Source organism: Oncorhynchus keta, chromosome 17, assembly GCF_023373465.1.
Source record: "Oncorhynchus keta strain PuntledgeMale-10-30-2019 chromosome 17, Oket_V2, whole genome shotgun sequence".
Classification (NCBI taxonomy): domain Eukaryota; kingdom Metazoa; phylum Chordata; class Actinopteri; order Salmoniformes; family Salmonidae; genus Oncorhynchus; species Oncorhynchus keta.
In genome coordinates this window covers 60755572-60779000 of record NC_068437.1, presented here as the reverse complement: position 1 = coordinate 60779000, position 23429 = coordinate 60755572, and the positions used below count along the sequence as shown (strand labels likewise).

The window sequence follows — 23429 nt, the reverse complement described above, 5'->3', positions numbered from 1 at the left end:
AGAACAGTTATCAGAACATGGGCCTTGAAACGCTAGGATAGTGGGTTCAATACTCAGGACCACATATATGTACAAATGTATTCACTAAATACTAAGTTGCTTTGGCTAAAAGCATCTGCCAAATTGCATAAAATTGGACAGGCCTACGTTAAGAATCAAGATGTCATTCCGTGATGATGTCAACGGGGACAACGTTATAATAGTATTAACCTGTCTCTACCCCAGGAAGAGTAGCTGCTGCTTTTGCAACAGCCACTAGGGATCCTAATAAAATACCAAACTAGTGATGCAGTGAATACTGTATTGTTGTTATTCACAACTAAAAGTTTCAGCTCTGCAGTGAACCATAGTTATAGCTGGAACCCACTTCAACATAACACACTTCCATACGGTTTGTGTTGTTGCTGCAGACAAAACACTACATTTTGGAATTAGCTTTGTTGAGGGGAGCAATCTTTTCTATCAGACAAATACAATATGAAACTAACCATATAGAATCGTTAACATTTAGAATGGGATTTCTACGAGCAAAATATGTTTGATTGTAACAAAGGTACAGTCTGCTATATTTACTGCGGTTCAAACATGCTTCATTGTCCTGCAGGGAGAAGATGGACTACTATGAGTGTGAACCAAACCAAAATAAGTGTATTTTACCAACAAAATCTTTGAACATAAATTAGACGATCTGCTGTTCTCTGTCATTGTTCCTGGCAGGGAGAAGATAGGCTACTATGATAGTGTAAACATTATAAAGCCGGAGGATGCAGCCATCTTGTTCAAGGCAGAAGGACACTACCCCAAGAGGTTAACGGTGGAGGCATGGACCTCATACAGAGACTACAGGAACAGGAAATATGGAGTCCTGCTCAAGTACGCACACTGTTCTGTTATATCTGTCAAACAGTTGTTTAAATAAGGACTTTCAAATCAATGTCATCATAAGCTTTCCTTTTTGTGATGTTTTGACTATTCTCACTACGGTATTGTAGCCTGGGCAACAGTCTCTTGACTGTTGACAAGAAGTGGAATGTTAGCTAAAGAGACCGGTACCCTGGCTAACAGTTTAGGGTTTACCCAAACTCTACTCTGTTATCTCAGATATCTTTTCACATTGCCGTATCTACAGGCCAGCCCAGTACAGCTTGGCGTGGTAGATGGTAACCAGACCAGGTGTGGCCCTATAGCGTGGTAGATGGTAACCAGACCAGGTGTGGCCCTATAGCGTGGTAGATGGTAACCAGACCAGGTGTGGCCCTATAGCGTGGTAGATGGTAACCAGGCCAGGTGTGGCCCTATAGCGTGGTAGATGGTAACCAGGCCAGGTGTGGCCCTATAGCGTGGTAGATGGTAACCAGGCCAGGTGTGGCCTTATAGCATGGTAGATGGTAACCAGGCCAGGTGTGGCCCTATAGCATGGTAGATGGTAACCAGGCCAGGTGTTGCCCTATAGTGTGGTAGATGGTAACCAGGCCAGGTGTGGCCCTATAGCATGGTAGATGGTAACCAGGCCAGGTGTGGCCCTATAGCATGGTAGATGGTAACCAGGCTAGGTGTTGCCCTATAGTGTGGTAGATGGTAACCAGGCCAGGTGTGGCCCTATAGCGTGGTAGATGGTAACCAGACCAGGTGTGGCCCTATAGCATGGTAGATGGTAACCAGACCAGGTGTGGCCCTATAGCGTGGTAGATGGTAACCAGACCAGGTGTGGCCCTATAGCGTGGTAGATGGTAACCAGACCAGGTGTGGCCCTATAGTGTGGTAGATGGTAACCAGGCCAGGTGTGGCCCTATAGCATGGTAGATGGTAACCAGGCCAGGTGTGGCCCTATAGCATGGTAGATGGTAACCAGGCTAGGTGTTGCCCTATAGTGTGGTAGATGGTAACCAGGCCAGGTGTGGCCCTATGGCATGGTAGATGGTAACCAGGCCAGGTGTGGCCCTATAGCGTGGTAGATGGTAACCAGGCTAGGTGTTGCCCTATAGTGTGGTAGATGGTAACCAGGCCAGGTGTGGCCCTATAGCGTGTTAGATGGTAACCAGGCCAGGTGTGGCCCTATAGTGTGGTAGATGGTAACCAGGCCAGGTGTGGCCCTATAGCGTGGTAGATGGTAACCAGGCCAGGTGTGGCGCTATTGTGTGAATCAGGCATTATTGACAGATTTTGTTATTGAGATTTAGTTATTGACACTGCGTTATTGAGATTTAGTTATTGACACTGCGTTATTGAGATTTAGTTATTGACACTGCGTTATTGAGATGTAGTTATTGACACTGCGTTATTGAGATTTAGTTATTGACACTGCGCTATTGAGATTTAGTTATTGACACTGCGTTATTGAGATTTAGTTATTGACACTGCGTTATTGAGATTTAGTTATTGACACTGCGTTATTGAGATTTAGTTATTGACACTGCGTTATTGAGATTTAGTTATTGACACTGCGTTATTGAGATTTAGTTATTGACACTGCGTTATTGAGATGTAGTTATTGACACTGCGTTATTGAGATTTAGTTATTGACACTGCGTTATTGAGATTTAGTTATTGACACTGCGTTATTGAGATTTAGTTATTGACACTGCGTTATTGAGATTTAGTTATTGACACTGCGTTATTGAGATTTAGTTATTGACACTGCGTTATTGAGATTTAGTTGACACTGCGTTATTGAGATTAAGTTTTGCTGGTTCTGTAACATTCCAAAACAAAACAATTCACAACAAGGTTTGGTCTTTTTCTCTCTGTAGGAATGGGGAGGACTGGCGGTCCAACAGGGTGATTCTGAATAGAGAGGTGATCTCTCCCAAGGTGCTGGGGAACTTTGTTCCTCTGTTGGACGAGGTTGGACAGGACTTTGTGGCCCGAGTACATAAGAAGATAGAAAGGAGTGGACAGGACAAATGGACCACCGATCTTTCTCAAGAACTCTTCAAATACGCTCTGGAATGTAAGTCCGTTTCACCTAATATTTACTTCTGTCTTGAAACCTGTGACCATGTTTTATACACTAACTCATACCAGCACTGTGCCTTGCAAAAGTCTTCATCCCGTGTTTCTCCTATTTTGCTGCATTGTAACCTGTAATTTAAATAGATTTCTTATTTGGATTTCATGTAATGGACATACACAAAATAGTCCAAATTGGTGAAGTGAAAAAAATTACTTGTTTCAAAAGATTCAAAAATATTTACAACGGAAAAGTGGTGTATGTATTCACCCCCTTTGCTATGAAGCCCCTCCCCTTTGCTATGAAGCCCCTCCCCTTTGCCATGAAGCCCCTAAATAAGATCTGGGGCAACCAATTACCTTCAGAAGTCACACAATTAGTTAAATAAAGTCCAGCTGTGTGCAATCTAAGTGTCATATCTGTCATATGATCTCGGTATATACTGTATACACCTGTTCTGAAAGGCCCCAGAGTCTGCAACACCACTAAGCAAGGGGCACCAAGCAAGCGGCACCTTGAAGAACAAGGAGCTCTCCAAACAGAAAGTTGTAGAGAAGTACAGATCAGGGTTGGGTTATAAAAAAATATCCAAAACTTTGAACATCCCACGGAGCACCATTATTAAAAAATGGAAAGAATATGGCACCGCAACAAACCCTCCCAAGAGAGGGCGCCCACCAAAACTCACGGACCAGGCAAGGAGGGCATTAATAATCAGAGAGGCAACAAAGAGACCAAAGACAACCCTGAAGGAGCTGCAAAGCTCCACAGCAGAGATTGGAGTATCTGTCCATAGGACCACTTTAAGCAGTACACTCCACAGAGCTGGGCTTTATGGAAGAGTGGCCAGAAAGAGCCATTGCTTAAAGAAAAAAATAAGAAAACACATTTGGTGTTCGCCAAAAGGTATGTGGGAGACTCCCCAAACATATGGAAAATGGTACTCTTGTCAGATGACAAGAGTATTTTGGCCATCAAGGAAAATGCTATGTCTGGAGCAAACCCAACACCTCTCATCTCCCCATGAATATCATCCCCACAGTGAAGCATGGTGGTGGCAGCATCATGCTATGGGGATGCTTTTCCATCGGCAGGGACTGAGAAATTTAAGGAAATTGAAGTAATGATGGATGTCACTAAATACGGAGAAATTCTTGAGGGAAACCTGTTTCAGTCTTCCAGACATTTGAGACTGGGACTGAGGTTCACCTTCCAGCAGGACAATGACCCTAAGCATACCGCTAAAGCAACACTCGAGTGGTTTAAGGAGAAACATTTACATGTCTTAGAATGGCCTAGTCAAAGCCCAGACCTCAATCCAATTGAGAATCTGTGGTGCAACTTAAAGATTGCTGTACACCAACGGAACCCATCCAACTTGAAGGAGCTGGAGCAGTTTTGCCTTGAAGAATGTGCAAAAATCCCAGTGGCTAGATGTGTCATGCTTATAGAGACATACCCCAAGAGACTTGCAGCTGTAATTATAGTAAAAGGTGGTTCTACAAAGTATTGCCTTTGGGGGGGGGTGAATAGTTATCCACTCTCAAGTTCTGTTCTTTTGTCTTATTTCTTGTTTGTTTCACAATATAAAATATTTTGCATTTTCAAAGTGATATGCATGTTGTGTAAATCAAATGATACAAACCCCCCACAAAAATCAATGTTATTTCCAGGTTGTAAGGCAATAAAATAGGAAAAATGTCAAGGGGGTGAATACTTTCGCAAGCCACTGTACCAGATTGTCTCAAATACTGTAAGGTTAACATCTTATATTTCTGCAAATATCTTACTTCCTTAATTAGGTCCATCGCTCCTTAGGGGTCATAGGACATCGATGATGACAACTAATATCTTACTTACTTAATTAGGCCCATCACTAGCCTTAGGGCTCATAAGACATCGACAACTGGTGTCTTAGGCTAAAAGCGTCTCGTAATGTACCCTCCTCTACTGTATATTATACTATATTTACCTGATATTATTGCATGTACACTCAGTATTGTACAATGTCTCACATTTGCTGTGCTGTAACGCGGTAGGTTCTGTCCTGTATGGAATGTCTAACCTGTGTTCTCTCCTCTACAGCTGTGGGTTCGATGCTGTATGTGAGTCTGTGTCTAACCTGTGTTCTCTCCTCTCCAGCTGTGGGTTCGATGCTGTATGTGAGTCTGTGGTCTAACCTGTGTTCTCTCCTCTACAGCTGTGGGTTCGATGCTGTATGTGAGTCTGTGGTCTAACCTGTGTTCTCTCCTCTCCAGCTGTGGGTTCGATGCTGTATGTGAGTCTGTGGTCTAACCTGTGTTCTCTCCTCTACAGCTGTGGGTTCGATGCTGTATGTGAGTCTGTGGTCTAACCTGTGTTCTCTCCTCTACAGCTGTGGGTTCGATGCTGTATGTGAGTCTGTGGTCTAACCTGTGTTCTCTCCTCTACAGCGGTGGGTTCGATGCTGTATGTGAGTCTGTGTCTAACCTGTGTTCTCTCCTCTACAGCTGTGGGTTCGATGCTGTATGTGAGTCTGTGGTCTAACCTGTGTTCTCTCCTCTACAGCTGTGGGTTCGATGCTGTATGTGAGTCTGTGGTCTAACCTGTGTTCTCTCCTCTACAGCGGTGGGTTCGATGCTGTATGTGAGTCTGTGGTCTAACCTGTGTTCTCTTATCTACAGCGGTGGGTTCGATGCTGTATGTGAGTCTGTGGTCTAACCTGTGTTCTCTTATCTACAGCTGTGGGTTCAGTTCTGTATGGGGAACGTCTGGGCCTGATGTTGGACTACATCAACCCTGAGGCCCAACACTTCATTGACTGCATCTCTCTGATGTTCAAGACTACCTCTCCCATGCTGTACATCCCCCCAGCCATGCTGAGGAGGGTAGGAGCCAAGATCTGGAGAGATCACGTAGAGGCCTGGGATGGCATCTTCAACCAGGGTAGGACAATACTCATAGCATATCCCTGTGATATCTGAAAACATTGAAGGGTCAGGGCCAAGGGGAAGTGTCAGGGCCAAGGGGAAGGGTCAGGGCCAAGGGGAAGGGTCAGGGCCAAGGGGAAGGGTCAGGGCCAGGGGATGGGATAGGGTCAAGGGGAAGACTTAAGGTCAAGTGTTTGGGCCAGGGGGAAGGGTTTGGGCCAGGGGGAAGGATCTGGGCCAGGGGGAAGGATCTGGGCCAGGGGGAAGGATCTGGGCCAGGGGAAGGATCTGGGCCAGGGGGATGGGTTAGGGCCAGGGGGAGTGTGTAGGGCCAGGGGGATGGGTTCGGGCCAGGGGGATGTGTTCGGGCCAGGGGGGGATGTGTTCGGGCCAGGGGGATGTGTTAGGGCCAGGGGGATGTGTTAGGGCCAGGGGGAAGGGTTTGGGCCAGGGGGAAGGATCTGGGCCAGGGGGAAGGATCTGGGCCAGGGGGAAGGATCTGGGCCAGGGGGATGTGTTAGGGCCAGGGGGATGTGTTAGGGCCAGGGGGATGTGTTCGGGCCAGGGGGATGTGTTCGGGACAGGGGGATGTGTTAGGGACAGGGGGATGTGTTAGGGACAGGGGGATGTGTTAGGGCCAGGGAGAAGGGTTAGGGCCAGGGGGAAGGGTTAGGGCCAGGGGGATGTGTTAGGGCCAGGGGGAAGGGTTAGGGCCAGGGGGAAGGGTTAGGGCCATGGGGAAGGGTTAGGTCCAGTGGGAAGTGTTAGGGCTGTCATCTATTTAGGGAAACCAAAAAAGTAAAGCCAAGAAGAAGACAGTTGTCTGTGATCCGTATGATGCATTTAAGATCCCAGATAACACTGTGTTGGTGCTGTGTCTGTATCAGTACCTCTGTTGGTTCACTGTTATACTGTCCTGATTACATTACGGCCCCCAGCGGACCGCTGTATCCAGAACATCTACAGGACGATGCGTCAGGACACTAACACCCACGGGAAGTATCCAGGAGTCCTGGCCAGCCTTCTGATGTTAGACAAGCTGTCTATAGAGGACATCAAGGCCAGCGTCACTGAACTGATGGCTGGAGGGGTAGACACGGTAGTAACCTGTATATAACCTCTCTATAAAACATCTATAACAAGCTGTCTTTAGAGGACATCAAGGCCAGCGTCACTGAACTGATGGCTGGAGGGGTAGACACGGTAGTAACCTGTATATAACCTCTCTATAAAACATCTATAACAAGCTGTCTTTAGAGGACATCAAGGCCAGCGTCACTGAACTGATGGCTGGAGGGGTAGACACGGTAATAACCTGTATATAACCTCTCTATAAAACATCTATAACAAGCTGTCTATAGAGGACATCAAGGCCAGCGTCACTGAACTGATGGCTGAAGGGGTAGACACGGTAAAAAACTTGATAATGACTTCCAACAGTAATCACCTTATCCTGTTGTTTAGGCCTGGTTCTGTGAGGCTGTATGAGAGATATCCAAGTCAACTGATTAGTTAACTACCAGAAAGGGTAGACAACCAGCCGTATTTCAACCCTCTGGGATCAGTTCATGAACAGTTGTCTCTAGTAGTTATCATTCTGCTCTGTAATGTATTTCAGACATCTATCACCCTGCTGTGGACTCTATATGAGCTTGCCAGACACCCTGACCTCCAGGAAGAGTTGAGGGCTGAGGTGGCTGTAGCCAGACAGTCTACCCAGGGAGACATGCTACAGATGCTGAAGATGATACCGCTGGTCAAAGGAGCGCTGAAGGAAACACTGAGGTCGGACAGACAAGATGATTGACAAACGATAGCTGATGTTAACGACAATGACTACCTAAACAAGACAATAACTACAATACCAATTATTATAAACCCACAAAACCAGTATACAGTTTTATACATTTTATTTCACCTTTATTTAACCAGGTAGGCTAGTTGAGAACAAGTTCTCTTTTACAACTGCGACCTGGCCAAGATAAAGTAAAGCAGTGCATAACAAACAACATCACAGAGTTACACATGGAATATGGGTGGGTGCTGCTATGGTGACCAGTGAGCTGAGATTAGGTAGGGCTTTACCTAGCAAAGACTTATAGATGACCTGGAGCCAGTGGGTTTGGCGACAAGTATGAACCGAGGGCCAGCGAAAGAGAGCATACAGATCGCAGTGGTGGATAGTACAAGGGGCCTTGGTGACAAAACGGATGGCACTGTGATAGACTGCATCCAGTTTGCTGAGTAGAGTGTTGGAGGCTATTTTGTAAATTACATTGTCGAAGTCAAGGATCAGTAGGATAGTCAATTTTACGAGGGTTTGGCAGCGTGAGCGAAGGATGCTTTGTTGCGAAATAGGAAGTCGATTCTAGATTTAATTTTGGATTGAGATGATGTTTAAGTTTACAGTGAGTCTGGAAGGAGAGTTTACAGTCTAACCAGACATCTAGGTATTTGCAGTTGTCCACATATTCTAAGTCAGAACCGTCTAGAGTAGTGATGCTGGACGGGCGGGCAGGTGTGGGCAGTGATCGGTTGAAGTGCATGCATTTTGTTTTAATTGCATTTAAGAGCAGTTGGTGGCCACGGTAGGAGAGTTGTATGGCATTGAAGCCCATCTGGATTGTTATTAACACAGTGTCCAAAGAAGGGCCAGAAGTATACAAAATGGTGTCGTCTGCGTAGAGGTGGATCGGAGAATCACCAGCAGCAAGAGCGACATCATTGATGTATACAGAGAAAAGAGTCGGCCCGAGAATTGAACCCTGTTGCACCCTCATAGAGACTGCCAGGGGTCCACACAACAGGCCCTCCGATTTGACACACTGAACTCTATCAGAGAAGTAGTGGGTGAACCACGCGAGGCAGTCATTTGAGAAGCCAAACAGCTGTTGTCTGGCGACAAGAATGTGATGATTGACGGAGTTGAAAGCCTTGGCCAGGTCAATGAATTCAGTTGCACAGTATTGTCTCGTATCGATGGTGATTATGATATCGTTTAGGACCTTGAGCGTGGCTGAGGTGCACCCATGACCAGCTCGGAAACAAGATTGCATTGTGAAGATGGTACGGTGGGATTTGAAATGGTCGGTGATCTGTTTGTTAACTTTGCTTTCGAAGACCTTAGAAAGGCAGTGTCGGATAGATATAGGTCTGTAAGCAGATTGGGTCTAGAGTTTCTCCCCTTTTGAAGAGGGGGATGACCGCGACAGCTTTCCAGTCTTTGGGGATCTCAGACGATACGAATGAGAGGTTGAACAGGCTAGTAATAGGGGTTGCAACAATTTCGGTGGATAATTTTAGAAAGAGAGGCAGTGATCGCTGACATCCTCGTTGAAACAGCAGAGGTGTATTTGGAGGGCAGGTTGGTTAGGATGATATCTGTGAGGGTGCCCGTGTTTACGAATTTGGGGTTGTACCTGGTAGGTTCATTGATAATTTGTGTGAGATTGATGGCATCAAGCTTAGATTGTAGGATGGCCGGGTGTTAAGCATGTTCCAGTTTAGGTCACCTAGTAGCACGAGCTCTGAAGATAGATGGGGAGAAATCAGTTCACATATGGATTCCAGAGCACAGCTGGGGGCAGAGGGTGGTCTTTAGCAAGCGGCAACTGTGAGAGACTTGTTTCTGGAAAGGTGGATTTTTAAAAGTAGAATCTCAAATTGTTTGGGCACAGACCTGGATAGTATGACAGAACTCTGCAGGCTAACTCCGCCCCCCTTTGGCAGTTCTATCTTGTCGGGAAATGTTATAGTTAGGGATGGAAATTTCCGGGTTTTTGCTGGTCTTCCTAAGTCAGGATTCAGACGTCGCTAGGACATCCGGGTTGGCAGAGTGTGCTAAAGTAGTGAATAAAACAAACTTAGTGGCTTTTATGGTTACAGAAGTCAACAAATGAGAGTGCCTGGGGAATGGGAGTGGAGCGAGGCACTGCAGGGCCTGGATTAACCTCTACATCACCAGAGGAACAGAGGAGGAGTAGGATAAGGGTACAGCTAAATGCTATAAGAACTGGCCAGCCTGAACTCTTTCTAAAGACTGTTGACATCTAGTGGAAGCCCTAGGAACTGTAATCTGGGAGGACTTCACCTTATAATAAAAGTGACAGCCATTGAAAATAGTGGTAGGATGAATTTTATTTTTGGGGGGGATGGTTTGTCCTCGGGGTTTCGCCTGCCATATCAGTTCCGTTATACTCACAGACGTTATTTGAACAGTTTTAGAAACTTTAGTTTTTTCTTTCCAAATCTACCAATTATATGCATATCCTTCTGGGCCTGAGAAACAGGCAGTTTACTTTGGGAACGCTTTTCATCCGGACGTGAACCAACCAAGAGAGGTTAAACCAGGTGAGGTCACCGCATGTGTGGGAGGTGGAACTAAAGGGTTAGCTAATGCGTGTTGAGCAGGGCCAGAGGTTCTACGGTGAAAAAAGGCAAGAATCACTAACCAGAACAGCAATGGACAAGGCATATTGACATTAATCACAGTATATATCATGTCATTACTGATCATGAACATGTTTTACGTCATTGCAATGGTGCAAACTACTGGTTAGACATTAGAAGTGAAGTCACAATGATCACTTTTAGAGATGAATTTCAGATATCGCTTAAACATCTATACTCTTCATCTGTTGAGATGCCTGGGCCACCTACTGGTTAAGCATTAACCAAGTCACCATCTTCTTCTGTCCGTCAGGCTTCATCCAGTTGCAGTCAGTCTACAGAGATACATTACAGAGGAAATCGTCATTCAGAACTATAACATACCTTGTGGGGTAAGAGGAGACAACCAATGACATATGGTTGCTACTGTATTTACATTTGATCAGAGACTTTGGTTGATGGTTTGGGAGGGCAGTATGTTATGTGGTGTGTTCTCACACTCTCTAGACTCTGGTCCAGTTGGGTCTCTATGCGATGGGTAGAGACCCAGATGTGTTCCCCAGACCTGAGGAGTACCTCCCGTCCCGCTGGCTGCGGACAGAGAACCAGTACTTCAGGAGCTTGGGCTTCGGGTTTGGACCCAGACAGTGTCTTGGACGGCGCATAGCTGAGACGGAGATGCAGCTCTTCCTTATACATGTGAGGTTCACAGCTCAACGTTTGAATGACTGATTCAAATCCTTAAGAGTCATTCTAAGTAACATATTAAAAATAATTTGATCAAAATCTGTCAGTTTAAGCTAGAGATATCAGTTTTGTTGCACGGGCTTAATCCATCGGCCTTCCGGCCTTCCGCATCTGCGGTGGAAGGTGGCCGAGCTACAGCAATGTTTGTCAGACCATGAGACATCCCAATTTTTTTTGTAGTGTCCGAATACTATTATGACCCATCTATGGAAAGGGGAGACTCTCACAAACACAGTTGTGCTCTCTAAAACCCCCAGAAGTGTCAGGGGACTCGTCTGAAGGTCATACAAACACATGGAAATATGGAGGTTGTTTGAAACAACAGAAGTTACGGGTTAAATATGTGACTGGCCACCTGGATTTGGTCTTATGTAGCAACATTTGAAATTGTGTTTTTTTCATTGGATAAAAGTAGAAACCTAGAGCTAGAAAATGGTATATCACACACTGCAGTTGAAGAACAATGGGAAATTAAATCTGCTTTGAAAGTTGATAAACTTGTAACCCCACTTTTGAGAAAATGGCCCTTACTGGAGAGCTCTTCTTTGTCTCCACCCCTTCAGCATCATTTACACCCTGTTAAACCTTAGCCCCACCCATCTCTTTAAGATATTTGCTAAACACAGTGATTAGTTTATTAACCAACCAAAGATTTCAAGACTAAAAGTGGTAAAAGTAGTAGCCTACAATAAGGAAAAACTCCTGGTAAAAATACCATTCATCTGGTCCTTGGCCTATATCTAATCTGTCTTCATCTAGTCCTTGGCCTTTATCCTAATCTGTCTTCATCTAGTCCTTGGCCTATATCCTAATCTGACTTCATCTAGTCCTTGGCCTATATCCTAATCTGACTTCATCTAGTCCTTGGCCTTTATCCTAATCTGTCTTCATCTAGTCCTTGGCCTATATCCTAATCTGTCTTCATCTAGTCCTTGGCCTATATCCTAATCTGTCTTCATCTAGTCCTTGGCCTATATCCTAATCTGTCTTCATCTAGTCCTTGGCCTTTATCCTAATCTGTCTTCATCTAGTCCTTGGCCTATATCCTAATCTGACTTCATCTCGTCCTTGGCCTTTATCCTAATCTGACTTCATCTCGTCCTTGGCCTTTATCCTAATCTGTCTTCATCTAGTCCTTGGCCTTTATCCTAATCTGTCTTCATCTAGTCCTTGGCCTATATCCTAATCTGACTTCATCTCGTCCTTGGCCTATATACTAATCTGTCTTCATCTCGTCCTTGGCCTTTATCCTAATCTGTCTTCATCTAGTCCTTGGCCTATATCCTAATCTGTCTTCATCTCGTCCTTGGCCTATATCCTAATCTGTCTTCATCTAGTCCTTGGCCTATATCCTAATCTGTCTTCATCTCGTCCTTGGCCTATATCCTAATCTGTCTTCATCTCGTCCTTGGCCTATATCCTAATCTGTCTTCATCTCGTCCTTGGCCTATATCCTAATCTGTCTTCATCTCGTCCTTGGCCTATATCCTAATCTGTCTTCATCTCGTCCTTGGCCTATATCCTAATCTGTCTTCATCTCGTCCTTGGCCTATATCCTAATCTGTCTTCATCTCGTCCTTGGCCTATATCCTAATCTGTCTTCATCTCGTCCTTGGCCTATATCCTAATCTGTCTTCATCTCGTCCTTGGCCTATATCCTAATCTGACTTCATCTAGTCCTTGGCCTATATCCTAATCTGACTTCATCTCGTCCTTGGCCTATATCCTAATCTGTCTTCATCTCGTCCTTGGCCTATATCCTAATCTGTCTTCATCTAGTCCTTGGCCTATATCCTAATCTGTCTTCATCTAGTCCTTGGCCTATATCCTAATCTGTCTTCATCTAGTCCTTGGCCTTTATCCTAATCTGTCTTCATCTAGTCCTTGGCCTATATCCTAATCTGACTTCATCTCGTCCTTGGCCTTTATCCTAATCTGACTTCATCTCGTCCTTGGCCTTTATCCTAATCTGTCTTCATCTAGTCCTTGGCCTTTATCCTAATCTGTCTTCATCTAGTCCTTGGCCTATATCCTAATCTGACTTCATCTCGTCCTTGGCCTATATACTAATCTGTCTTCATCTCGTCCTTGGCCTTTATCCTAATCTGTCTTCATCTAGTCCTTGGCCTATATCCTAATCTGTCTTCATCTCGTCCTTGGCCTATATCCTAATCTGTCTTCATCTAGTCCTTGGCCTATATCCTAATCTGTCTTCATCTCGTCCTTGGCCTATATCCTAATCTGTCTTCATCTCGTCCTTGGCCTATATCCTAATCTGTCTTCATCTCGTCCTTGGCCTATATCCTAATCTGTCTTCATCTCGTCCTTGGCCTATATCCTAATCTGTCTTCATCTCGTCCTTGGCCTATATCCTAATCTGTCTTCATCTCGTCCTTGGCCTATATCCTAATCTGTCTTCATCTCGTCCTTGGCCTATATCCTAATCTGTCTTCATCTCGTCCTTGGCCTATATCCTAATCTGTCTTCATCTCGTCCTTGGCCTATATCCTAATCTGACTTCATCTAGTCCTTGGCCTATATCCTAATCTGACTTCATCTCGTCCTTGGCCTATATCCTAATCTGACTTTGGTGCAGGTCATCTTGTTCTTCACATTACCTTCTCTGGTAAACACACACTATATCAAATCAAATAAAAAGTTGATTTGTCACTTGCAAAGGATACAGAAGATGTAAACAGTACAGTGAAATGGTTACTATAGTACCAACTCATACCACTACCAACCAATACAAACATTGTCATAGTTGATGTCTAAATGTCCAGGTAGCTAAAGTAAATCTACCAGGTTCAATGTTAGCTAGATAACATTAGGTTATAATAAAGAATGCAAATTAATATCTGATTTGAATAATAATATTACTACACAGATCAAACACGTAACTTTAGCTAGCGAGCTGGCGAGCGGTCCTTCTGTACCTCAGTTGGTAGAGCATGGCGCTTGTAACGCCAGGGTAGTGGGTTCGATCCCGGGACCACCCATACGTAGAATGTATGCACACATGACTGTAAGTCGCTTTGGATAAAAGCGTCTGCTAAATGGCATATATTATTATATATATATATTATTATTATATTATATTATATATTACTAACGTTCGCGAGCAAGCTAACAGTACACTTTAACTTGCAATGAAAATGCCTTTCTGACAAACTTAGAAACGTATAATATCTGAAAATGTAGCTGGACTCTTACATGGATAAATGCTTCATGGCAGACTGGAACCATTTAACTGCGTTCTGTTTGTAGCTACATCTTGTTCCGCCAGCGTTGTCTCAAGTCACTCCGGTTCACTGACCGTGGCGTGTGTAGAAAGAAGCAAATCACTTTTTTCAACTGATCTGTCGACAGAACCTGCTAAATTCAGGACATAAATGTTGTTTAGAAAAGTATCAAAACTTTTGTAGTTCTCAATGGCTGACGTTATATCTTAACAAAATGGTGCTGTCGAAAGGACTATCAACATTGGTCTGCGTGCTACATGGCAGCCCAATCCAAACTCATCTCTCTGCATGTCCAGCCCATCCATTATCTCAGCCAATCATGGCTAGCGGGAAGGTTCCTGCCTTTTTCCAAGGCTAAACAAAATAGGCTCGTAATTTAACAATTTTATTTGTATTTACAGATGGAATACAAGTTTGTTATTAAAACATATATAAAAATGTTTTATGAACCACAAACTTGGTTACACATGTGTCCTCACAAAAAAGTGCTTAAATATTAATAAGCTGAACTATTTACAAATGGCTTTGGTGTTCGCTTTTACATCCCAGGTAAAGATGATTAGATTGCACTTTCACCGTAGCTTGTGCATGTCGTGATAGGCTGACCAGGAAACAAAAGGTGAACTGGCATTTCAGATATCCCCTGTGTTTTGTGCAATGTTTGCAGTTCTTCCTTTTGTCTTTTGGTATGTGCTTTGGATAGTGGCGCTCACCTTGAGTGAGGGGGTCTCTTGTGATGGTTGTGAGGTTGCTTTGGGCCCACAATTCAACCATTTCCAACACCAGCTGCTCTCAGAAGGCCAACTGGGAGAGAGGGGTTTGACCTTTGCTTTGGCTGCTTGACAATTTATAAAAAATGCAATGCATATAGTAAATGAGCTATACAAAGTCCTCAAAATAATTTATTGATCCAGTCCTATCCCCATGAGGTTAAAGTAGATCCAGTCCTATCCCCATGAGGTTAAAGTAGATCCAGTCCTATCCCCATGAGGTTAAAGTAGATCCAGTCCTATCCCCATGAGGTTAAAGTAGATCCAGTCCTATCCCCATGAGGTTAAAGTAGATCCAGTCCTTCTAGAAAGCAATCTTCGTCGGCCTAGTCAAAATTCTCATTGTCCACATCGATCCCCTGATCCGAATTCAACTCAATTATTTTATTCAAAGCTTCTATGTCGGTATGCTTATTCATAGCTGCTTTCTTTTTAGGTTCCTGTTTGATACTCTTCATTTTTACATGTTCTTCTCCCTTGAGAAGCCATATTTTATGCTAAAGCGATGAAATCTGTTTACAATGTAATGTAGCATGTGTGTCTCGTCTCTGCGCCGGGTAGCAATAGTTCACATTACGCATTAAAAGGTTCTAGTCCTTGCTTTGTCCAACCCGGGTCAACTGCATATCCCTGGAAAGCATATCTCACTGGCTACAAGACTGTCAAGGTGCCATAGTAGCCAGTCCTCTGTGTAATGGATGCCTACAGCGCGTAAGCAGGCAACATCATATTTTTGATGGGCACTCGGTGGACATTCCATGTTCCCCTGCTTTTTTTTTTTTTTTTTGAAGACACCCTGCTTTTGCAGATAGGGGCTACCAATTAAATACATGCAAATCTAAAAGGGTCCCTAAATAATGTTAGGGGGTTAAGGCAGATGAAAGTTGACATGTTCCAGAAGTAATTTCTGCCCAAAAATGCATTTTGATAAAAAATGTATGTTTACATTCAAATGCCTCTCCTGTGAAGTGATGTGCTACATAGTCCTAGTTTCCTGAAACGAGTCACATAGGTAGGACAGACACTTAATCGTATTCCTTATGACGTATTTTTTACTGTCTTTTTTGCCATTTATGTGTTATTCAATGAGTTTCTATGGGCTATAGTAGTAAAAGACTAATTCTATATTTTATTAAATAATTGTTTCCATTTTTTATACTTAAATGGGTCCTAAAATTCTAAATCAAATAGCTAAATGATCCATGGTATGATCATTTTAAAACAATTCAAAATATTTAAAAAAAACTTTGTTCTAACAACTTATTTCGTTTTGATTTAACGTTCATGTAGTTTAAACTACTTTTTTTATTCAGCTATAATTTTTCCTTTCAATAGTACAATGTCACAGGAAGACAGTCATATGGTTGTAACACTGTACCTTTTTCTCTGTCACTGCAGATGCTGGAGAACTTCAGAGTAGATAAACAGCGTCAGGTGGAGGTGCACAGTACCTTCGAGTTGATCTTGTTGCCAGAGAAACCCATTCTTCTGACCCTGAAGCCTCTATAGAGCGGCCAGTGATATCATGAAGCCTCTACACAGTAGCTGGTGACATCATGCAGCCTCTACACAGCAGAGGGTGACATCATGAAGCCTATACACAGTAGCTGGTGACATCATGCAGCCTCTACTCTGTAAGGTCAAAGCGTGAGAAAAATTCGAACATTGTTTTAATAAAACAATAATATAACTTGATTAGTTTATCTTTATTTTGTGGTTGTCTGGTACTTTCTAACTAGCTAGGGCCATCTACTTTAAGTGCTCCCTGTCTTCCCAGGAGCCTAATTGGTATGTGAACTGCTGACTGCTCATCATTTGCAGATGATCAACCAGGATTAAGGGAAAGGGAAATTTGACTATTGTTGTTTTCGTAATCAGTGGCTGTCTTGGAGGGGGAGTGGTTTCTCCTCTCCTAGGCAATCATCAATTAGTACCGGAAGGTGTGCTCTTCACCTTTGGGAGGCAATTGTTATTAACAATTCAGTCTCCCCTGTTTTCTCAGGGGCAGCTGTGTCAGTGGCAGTCTCTTAGCAAAAGTAATATTATTTTCATCAAACTATGTTTTCTCTCAGTCTTAGAGAATCTGGTCATTGCGGTTGTGGCACAGGTCTACTTGATCCATCCTCAGTTAAATCATCATTGGCCTCATGGTGAAATCCCTGAGCTGTTTCCTTCTTCTCCGGCAACTGAGTTAGGAAGGACGCCTGTATCTTTGTAGTGACTGGGTGTATTGATACACCATCCACAGTGTAATTAATAACTTCACCATGCTAAAAGGGATATTCAATGTCTTTTGTTTAAGCATCTACCTTCTTTTCAACCCTTTCAAAACCTCCCTGGTCTTTGGGGTTAAATATGTGCATGACATTCGATAGAGGGACCTTACAGATAATTGTATGTGTGGGGTACAGAGATGAGGTAGTCATTAGAAAATCATATTAAAAACTATTATTGCACACAAAGTGAGTCCATGCAACTTATTATTAAATGTAAATGTAATTATGTGACTTGCTAAGCACATTTTTACTTCTTAACTTATTTAGGCTTGCCATAACAAAGGAGTTGAATACTTATTTACTCAAGACATTTCAGCTTTTCATTTTTGTATTCTTTTGTTAACATTTGTAGACATTATGGGATAGTGTGTGTGTAGGCCAATGACCCACAAATATTTATTTAAACAAGTGTCGCTGGTCAAAACCACGTCATTCAATTTATACTCTGGTGGAATGTCTGTAGACTGTTGCTGCGACTGTCAGTTTCCTTGTTGCACAGGACCCGACTTGAATGTAACACGTAACTAGTTGCCTTGAACTCAGCTCCCTAGCAATTCAACAAGCACCAGCTGCTAAATCAAATCCAACTGTATTTGTCACATGTGCCGAATACAAGAAGTGTAGACCGTGAAATGCTTACTTACAAGCACTTAACCAATATTGCAGTTCAAGAAGAGCTATGAAAATATTTACCACTTAAGTAAAAAAAAGTAATAATATAAAGTAACAATGTCAGAGGAAAGGCTTTCCTCCTATTATATAGTTCCTGGATGGCAGGAAGCTTGGCCCCAGTGATGTACTGGGCCGTTTGCACTACCTCTGTAGTGGCTTATGACCAGATGCCAAGCATTTGCCATATCAGGCGATGATGCAACCGGTCAGACTCGTGGGAGGGGAAAAGGTTTTGTTGTGCCCTCTTCACAACTGTCTTGGTACGTTAGGACCATGATAGTTAGTTGGTGATGTGGATACCAAGGAACTTGAAACTCTCGACACGCTCCACTACAGCCGCGTCGATGTTAATGGGGGACTGTTCGGCCCGCGTTTCCTGTAGTCCATGAGCAGCTCCTTAGTCTTGCTCACATTGAGGGAGAGGTTGTTGTCTTGGCACCACACTGCCAGTTCTCTGACCTCCTCCCTGTAGGCCGTCTCATCGTTGTTGGTGATCAGGGCTACCACTGTTGTGTTGTCAGCAACACAACAGCAATACCTAGGATAGGATAAGTAATCCTTCTCACCCCCCCCCCCCTAAAAGATTTAGATGCACTATTGTAAAGTGGCTGTTCCACTGGATGTCATAAGGTGAATGCACCAATTTGTAGGTCGCTCTGCATAAGAGCGTCTGCTAAATGACTTAAATGTAAATGTAAATGGAGGGAATACAAGAGGGGACTAAGTACACACCCCTGAGGGGCCCCAGTGTTAAGGATCAGGGTGGCAGACGTGTTGTTAACTACCCTTACCACCTGGCGGCGGCCCGTCAGGAAGTCCAAGATCCAGTTGCAGAGGGAGGTGTTTAGTCCCAGGGTCCGTAGCTTAATGGGAACTATGGTGTTGAACGCTGAGCTGTAGTCAATGAACAGCATTCTCACATAGGTGTTCCTTTTGTCCAGGTGAGAAAGGACAGTGTGGAGTGCGAGTGTGATTGCGTCATCTGTGGATCTGTTTGGGCGGTATGCGAATTGGAGTGGGTCTAGGGTGTCCGTGAGGATGCTGTTGATGTGAGCCATGACCAGCCTTTCAAAGCACTTCATGGCTACCGACGTGAGTACCACAGGGCGTAATAATTTAGGCAGGTTACCTTCGCTTCCTTGGGCACAGGGACTGTGGTGGTCTGCTTGAAACATGTAGGTATTAAATACTCGGTCAGGGAGAGGCTGACAATGTCAGTGAAGACATTTGACCGTTGGTCCGTACATGCCTTGAGTACACGTCCTGGTAATCCGTCTGGTCCAGCGGCTTTGTGAATGTTGACCTGTTTAAAAGGTCTTGTTCACATCGTCTACCGAGAGCGTTATCACACAGTCATCCAGAACAGCTGGGGCTCTCGTGCATGCTTCAGTATTGCTTGCCTCAAAGCGAGCATGAAAGGCATGTAGCTCATCTGGGCAGCTTGTCTCTTGGTTTCCCTTTGTAGTCCATAATAGTAGTCCAGAGCTGGCTCGATGCAGATGTTGCCTGTAATCCAAGGCTTCTGGTTGGGATATGTACGTACTGTCACTGTGGGGACGATGTCGTTGATGAAGTCAATGACTGAGATGGTGTACTCCTCAATGCCATTGGATGAATCCTGGAACATATTCCTGTCTGTGCTAGCAAAACAGTCCTGTAGTGTAGCATCAGCATCATCTGACCACTTCTGCATTGAGCGAGTCACTGGTACTTCTTGCTTTAGTTTTTGCTTTAGTTTTTGCTTTAGTTTTTGCTTGTAAGCAGGAATCAGGAGGATAGAATTATGGTCAGATTTGCCAAATGGAGGGCAGGGACAGCTTTGTATGCATCTCTGTGTGTGGAGTAGAGGTGGTCTAGGATTGTTTTCCCTCTGTTTGCACATGTGACATGCTGGTAAAAATGTGGTTAAACTGATTTAAGTTTCCCTGCATTAAAGTCACTGGCCACTAGGAGCGCCACTTCTGGCTGAGCATTTTCTTATTTGCTTATGTCCTTATAGAGTTGGTTGAGAGTGGTCTTGGTGCCAGCTTCATTCTGGGGTGGTAAAAAGACTGCTACAAATAATATATATGAAAACTCTCTTGGTAGATAGTGTGGTCTACAGATTATCATGAGGTACTCTACCTCAGGCGAGCAATACCTCAATACTTCTTTAATCACCAGTACCACCCTACTTAACCTGACCAAACAGTCATTCCTCCTCTCTGTTTTGCGTTGCATGCAAGACACTGCGTTTGACTTATCAAAAGTGATACTTTAAGTTAGCTTACTTACTTCATGTACAATGGAGATTGATTTCACAGCCTTGGATTCTGAGATGTTTTCAGACCAAATTCCAGACACTCTAACCAGATGGCTGAGGTCTGTTATCTCGGCATGTCGAGGCATGTAAAACCAGGCCTCTAGTCTTGTCGGATCTCCAACCTACAGAAGAAGATCTGAATGACTGACTTTTATTTTGTTACACAACTGTAAGCTATTCTCTGTAAGCTCACCATCATTACCTCAAATTATGTTGTGGCCTTATTTTTCTTTTAGCTACTTTTTCTTCATTCAAGTTCAGACTTTGTCAGCTATTCCCATTATTTGAAATGGCTCGCTAGCAAGGTAGCAACAAACCAAAACTTTGTTTAGAAAAGTTGCTTTTAGTTGCCTGGCATGCTAGCTAGGTTAACATGCACTAAATACAATTTTAAACTGATGGGTTTACTGGTGTTCAAATTGAGAAAATGCTGTTTGGACCACCGGGCTGCTGATGTCACGCAGAGGTTGTCGTTTTATGATACCTTTTTTATAATGAAAATGACTAGTTTGACGTCGGATGACAGTAGAATGTTCATGATGTCACTGAGACAACTCTACATGTTGATAGGCCAACTGTAAACCAGCCATAACACAAATGGTGACAAAAGTCAAGTGGTGTGAATACTTTCTGATGGATGTCTGTTATCTTACCATTCCACATCAACAACTGATGACTAAATATCTTGTTAGCCTACGTTTCACATCAAATAAAATCTAATTATATTGGTCACATACACCTGTTTAGCAGATGCTCACGAGTGGTGCATCGGTCTAAGGCACTGTGTCTCAGTGCAAGAGGCGTCACTACAGTCATTGGTTTGAATCCAGGCTGTATCACATCCAGCCGTGATTGGGAGTCCCATTGGGCGGCGCACGATTGGCCCAGCGTCATCCGGGTTTGGCCAGGGTAGGCTGTTATTGTAAATAAGAATTTGTTCTTCACTGAAGAAAAGGTTAGATTTCATTTAAATGAAATGCGGGTGTATCGAAATGCTTGTGTTTCTAGGGCCGATAGTGCAGTAATATCTAACAAGTAATATCTAACAAATTACACAACATATACACAATACACACAAATCTAAAGTAAAGGTGTGGAATTAAGAATAAATAAATATATGGATGAGCAATGTCTGAGCGGCATAGCGTAGAATAGTATAGAATACAGTATATACATATGAGATGAGTAATGCAAGATATGTACACATTATTAAAGTGACATTATTATTATCATATTATATTATATATAATTATCATTATTAAAGTGACTAGTGTTCCACAGTCGCATACACATGCAACAAATGTTTTAGAATGTTTTGTCACACGCCGGACAGGTGCAGTAAAATGTGTTGTTTTACAGGGTCAGCCATAATAGTATGCTGCCCCTGGAGCAAATTACTGGCCAACTTAAACTTCATAGGGGCTGGAGATACACAACACAAACTGTCAACACACACACTGCGCTACAGCAAAACATCCATAACTATGTCATGTTAACATTAAAAACAAGTTTCTGCTGAGTCCCTGTCATGGCCAGATCAGAGCCACATGACATCTACAAAGCTGCGGTTTGATCTAAAGTAAAGGCTTCATAAACTCAGTGAGATTTCAACACATTTCTAGACTGAGAAACACTTTACAATAATGCTTAATACATGTGTATTATCTAATTATCTATCTACTTCCTGTCTGTCCTCAACAGTACGGTGCCATTTGGGACTCAGACCTTCTTATTAAGAAGGAAACAAATGTGGTGTTTGCTTTTAGATGGCCTCAAACAGGCGTTTGAAGTGTCCTTCCAGTCGTCCTCTAGTGAGGGTTACAGGCTGTCCTTCAGATGATAAGCATAGTGGCTGACTGTCCCTTATCAGGTCCAAGGCCTAGGGTGTGTGTTTTTTATTAAACTTTTATTGAACCCAGGGTTTCATTTACAAGGAACAATAAATCAACATAATCAGTCTCAATACAATGACACATTTCAACAAATCAAATTGAAAAGCCGCAGATAAAATTACACATCAATCAAAACAAGTGCAGTTCTCCGTTCCTCATCAAAGTCCGGACCCTTCGAGACCAGAGAGCATCAAAGTCCGGACCCTTCGAGACCAGAGAGCCTCAAAGTCCGGACCCTTCGAGACCAGAGAGCATCAAAGTCCGGACCCTTCGAGACCAGAGAACCTCAAAGTCCGGACCCTTCGAGACCAGAGAGCATCAAAGTCCGGACCCTTCGAGACCAGAGAGCATCAAAGTCCGGACCCTTCGAGACCAGAGAGCATCAAAGTCCGGACCCTTCGAGACCAGAGAGCATCAAAGTCCGGACCCTTCGAGACCAGAGAGCCTCAAAGTCCGGACCCTTCGAGACCAGAGAGCATCAAAGTCCGGACCCTTCGAGACCAGAGAGCCTCAAAGTCCGGACCCTTCGAGACCAGAGAGCCTCAAAGTCCGGACCCTTCGAGACCAGAGAGCCTCAAAGTCCGGACCCTTCGAGACCAGAGAGCATCAAAGTCCTGACCCTTCGAGATCAGAGAGCATCAAAGTCCGGACCCTTCGAGACCAGAGAGCATCAAAGTCCGGACCCTTCGAGACCAGAGAGCCTCAAAGTCCGGACCCTTCGAGACCAGAGAGCCTCAAAGTCCGGACCCTTCGAGACCAGAGAGCCTCAAAGTCCGGACCCTTCGAGACCAGAGAGCATCAAAGTCCTCACCCTTCGAGACCAGAGAGCATCAAAGTCCGGACCCTTCGAGACCAGAGAGCATCAAAGTCCGGACCCTTCGAGACCAGAGAGCATCAAAGTCCGGAACCTTCGAGACCAGAGAGCCTCAAAGTGGCCTGTCAGTAATTCCATGAGGATCCAATAACTCAATAAGAGAGGTGAGGTAAAAAGGGAGTTTCTGAAGAACTGCTTTATATACAAATAGCAGCCAATGTTGTTAACAAACTATAGTTTTGGCAGGTCGGTTAGGACATCTACTTTGTGTACGACACAAGTAATGTTTCCAACAATTGTTTATAGACAGATTTGTTCACTTATAATTCACTGTATCGCAATTCCAGTGGGTCAGAAGTGTACATACACTAAGTTGACTGAGCCTTTAAACAGCTTGGAAAATTCCAGAAAATGATGTCATGGCGTTAGAAGCTTCTGATAGGCTAATTGACATAATTTGAGTCAA

General features: G+C 43.8%; 1 protein-coding gene across 2 annotated transcripts in view; it reads left to right on the top strand.

Annotated features, from left to right (window-relative positions):
• LOC118376646 (cholesterol side-chain cleavage enzyme, mitochondrial) overlaps positions 1 to 17417 on the top strand; it is a 34288-nt gene extending 16871 nt beyond the window's left edge. The window contains exons 2-9 of one of the 2 annotated variants that reach the window (XM_052466874.1): positions 718 to 873; positions 2751 to 2950; positions 5672 to 5875; positions 6798 to 6958; positions 7478 to 7644; positions 10562 to 10640; positions 10756 to 10947; positions 16406 to 17413. In XM_052466874.1, the coding sequence (XP_052322834.1) occupies positions 718 to 873; positions 2751 to 2950; positions 5672 to 5875; positions 6798 to 6958; positions 7478 to 7644; positions 10562 to 10640; positions 10756 to 10947; positions 16406 to 16516 (1270 nt within the window). In that variant the 3' untranslated portion in view covers positions 16517 to 17413. Of the gene's footprint in view, positions 1 to 717; positions 874 to 2750; positions 2951 to 5671; positions 5876 to 6797; positions 6959 to 7477; positions 7645 to 10561; positions 10641 to 10755; positions 10948 to 16405 lie in introns of both variants that reach the window. The other variant, XM_052466875.1, reaches the window with a different exon arrangement.
• The last annotated feature ends 6012 nt before the right edge of the window (positions 17418 to 23429 follow it).